A 2,936-nucleotide genomic window follows, 5' to 3' on the forward strand; every position below is an offset into this window, starting at 1 on the left:
CCGCCTCCTCCCCAGCCCAAATCGCCCCCACCCCATCTCCAAACCCTGCTGAAAAGCAGCGAGCGGAATCCAAAAAGGAAGGAGAGGAGGAAAAAAAAAAGGCAAGGAAAAAAAAAAGCAGCAACTTCACAAGCCACCCCTTGTACTTGTTCTGCTGTGAATGCTTACGAGGGGTGTGCCTTCAGGAAAATGAATACAAATCTGCAATTGATTTTCATAATGTTTCTGCGGTGTTTGCAAACCAATCGTTTGAACCTCTGAGATCTTACCTAAGTGAACCACTCCTACGCATCTAAGTGCTCCAAACTGATATATGACAATATCTACTTTGGATCACGTGTCCTCCGGAGCGACTAAGACGGATAGCGCGTCATCTCGCCTTCCCAAATTTTTTCCCCTCCGCACATCGGATCCAAAACATCTAGCTATAGGAGCAAGAAAAGGAGAAAGATGTTTAACTCGGTGAACCTGGGCAACTTCTGCTCCCAGTCGCGTAAGGAGAGGAGCGCTGAGTTTGGAGAAAGGGCAGGTTGCGCTTCTAATCTCTACCTCCCCAGCTGTACCTATTACGTCCCTGAATTTTCAACTGTGTCATCTTTCTTGCCACAGGCCCCCTCTCGCCAAATCTCCTACCCTTACTCCACCAACCTCTCGCAAGTGCAGCCCGTGCGAGAGGTCTCCTATGGTCTAGACCCCTCAAGTAAATGGCACCACCGAAGCAATTACGCCTCGTGTTATTCCGCAGAAGATCTGATGCATAGAGAGTGCATCCCGCCTTCCACCATGACCGAAATGCTAATGAAAAACGAGAGCGTGTACAGCCACCACCACCCCAGCTCCAACCACCCGGCATCGACGGGATTCTACACCAGCATGAACAAAAACACTGTCTTGCCCCAAGGGTTCGACCGCTTCTTCGAAAATGCCTATTGCGGGGCGGAAAATCCGACCGAGACCTGCCTGCAGAAGGGTGAGGGCAAAGTGGAGGCAGAGTCCCAACCCCACGCACTGTCATCCCGCGGAGAGCAAGGTATAGACCCGGAAGATGAGGAGGAAAACACAAACCCTGGGTCTTCAGCCTCGTCCTCTTCTGTCACCAAGGAAGGAAGCAAAAGCAGCAATTCGAGTAGGTAGAGCAGTAAATGGAAAGGTTAAGGGACTAGCCCGTGTGTTTTGTCGGTCAAATTTTATGTGGAGTTTTATAAGCATTCAAAGGATTTTATTATAACCTACAAAGCTCTTTCTTCCAACGAGAAGAATTTTTACGATGGGAAAAGCTCTTTGAAAAAAATGGAGATGTTAGGCGCAGACACAGTATCTCAGAGTCTGTGAAATTTTAAAAGCACACCATCGTGACAAATATTAACTTTGATCATGAACTTACATGAGCATTTTTAAAGGATTTGGTCCCGGGTTGCTGAGGGTAAAAGGCAATTGGGCAGAACACTACTTTAGCTGCCTGTGCTTTCTTTTAGGCATTGAGATGCATGCGAAATGTTTGGGGCTTTTTTTTTTTTTTTAATTAAAACTGCATGTTGAGTCTTTTCTCTTGGTGGGGGTGCAGTGCTAAGGGGGAAATCTGCCGAATTTGCAGGCAAAGCTGAGCATTTCCTTCGACTTTTCTGTTTTAAAGTGGTATTTATTCTCCTCCAAGCTTAGTGGAGCGTCCAGCTTTTGTCAGGAAGGGCTTTTACTTACGTGGTTGTTTGCTTGGGTCTTCTGGGTTTGGTGGTGGTTTGGGTTTTGGAGGTTTGGTGTTTGGTTTTTTTTTTGCATGCACTTACATTTTCTAGGCTGTCGTAGAGCAGCTTTTTTAAAAGGCTGAATCCAGGGAACTTCACAAGTTGGCGTTCAGCGTGGGGCTCTTTGGGGAAGAGGGGAGGGTCGTTTTGTTTTCCTATTTGCTTTCGGGATGCAAGTCCCCTTTTGCAGCTCAGATGCTAAGTTCTCTTTTACTTTGATTCCTTTTTGCGTGTGTGGCGAGGACTGGAGTTAATCAAAAACTTATGCGGAACATAATATCTAGTTCCTCTAATTCCAACCTTGCTCATGCTGTTTCTATACAGATAACAGATTTGCAGCTGAGCGTGGGGTTGGGGGTTTCCCCCCTTCCCCAGCCTCTCCAAACCCTGCTGCCTCCATCCCGGGCTGTTCTTTATTTAGAAAAATAACCTATCTGCCCCGAAAATGTCTGCATGTGCCTGCGTTAAGCACCGTGCTGTGGGGAAATAATTACACCACGGTCCTTAAGACCCTGTGTAACCTCACCTCTGCTACCCCTAACAATGGGCGAACTGCTGGAAGATAATCTCCCCCCGCATTAATAACGGGAGTTATTAAACCGCTCCTATCTATGTGGTCAGCTGTGAAGATGAGCCTGTGTTTTGCATTTCCGTAGGATATTTACCCTGCCTTCTGGTTCTTTTAAGGTGCTCCCAGAACGAGGAAGAAGAGATGCCCCTATTCGAAATTCCAGATCAGAGAGCTAGAGAGAGAATTTTTCTTCAATGTCTATATAAACAAAGAAAAAAGGCTCCAGTTGTCTAGGATGCTAAATCTTACTGACCGACAGGTTAAAATTTGGTTTCAGAACAGAAGAATGAAAGAAAAAAAATTAAGCAGAGACCGCCTGCAGTATTTCTCTGGAAATCCCTTGTTGTGAACAGCTTTTGAAATCCCCTCTGCTGCGAAGTCTCCGTGTACTGAGGAGGAACAGTTGCGAGTGTGGGTTTGCCCTTTGAGCCGACAAAGCAACCTCAGAGTTTAAGCCTTTTCGTTACTTCTATTTGTATGTCTGGGACAGTGATGAGTAACAAAAGGAGTGAGATTTTCTTTCAGTTCCCGCTTCAAGGACTTGGATTCCATGAACATTTTATTTAACTTTTTTCCTTTTTTTTTTTTTTTCTCTGAACAGGTTGGGATTCCCTTTTTTATTA

The 2,936-nt window shown here is 45.7% G+C and overlaps 1 protein-coding gene across 1 annotated transcript; it reads left to right on the forward strand.

Moving 5' to 3' along the window:
• The first annotated feature begins 450 nt into the window (after positions 1 to 450).
• Positions 451 to 2,662, forward strand: HOXC11 (homeobox C11). The gene is made up of 2 exons (XM_010152136.1): positions 451 to 1,126; positions 2,430 to 2,662. The coding sequence occupies exons 1-2, from the start codon at positions 451 to 453 to the stop codon at positions 2,660 to 2,662; spliced, it is 909 nt and encodes a 302-aa protein (XP_010150438.1).
• The last annotated feature ends 274 nt before the right edge of the window (positions 2,663 to 2,936 follow it).

The sequence above is a fragment of the Eurypyga helias genome, unplaced genomic scaffold, assembly GCF_000690775.1.
Source record: "Eurypyga helias isolate BGI_N326 unplaced genomic scaffold, ASM69077v1 scaffold2085, whole genome shotgun sequence".
Taxonomy (NCBI): domain Eukaryota; kingdom Metazoa; phylum Chordata; class Aves; order Eurypygiformes; family Eurypygidae; genus Eurypyga; species Eurypyga helias.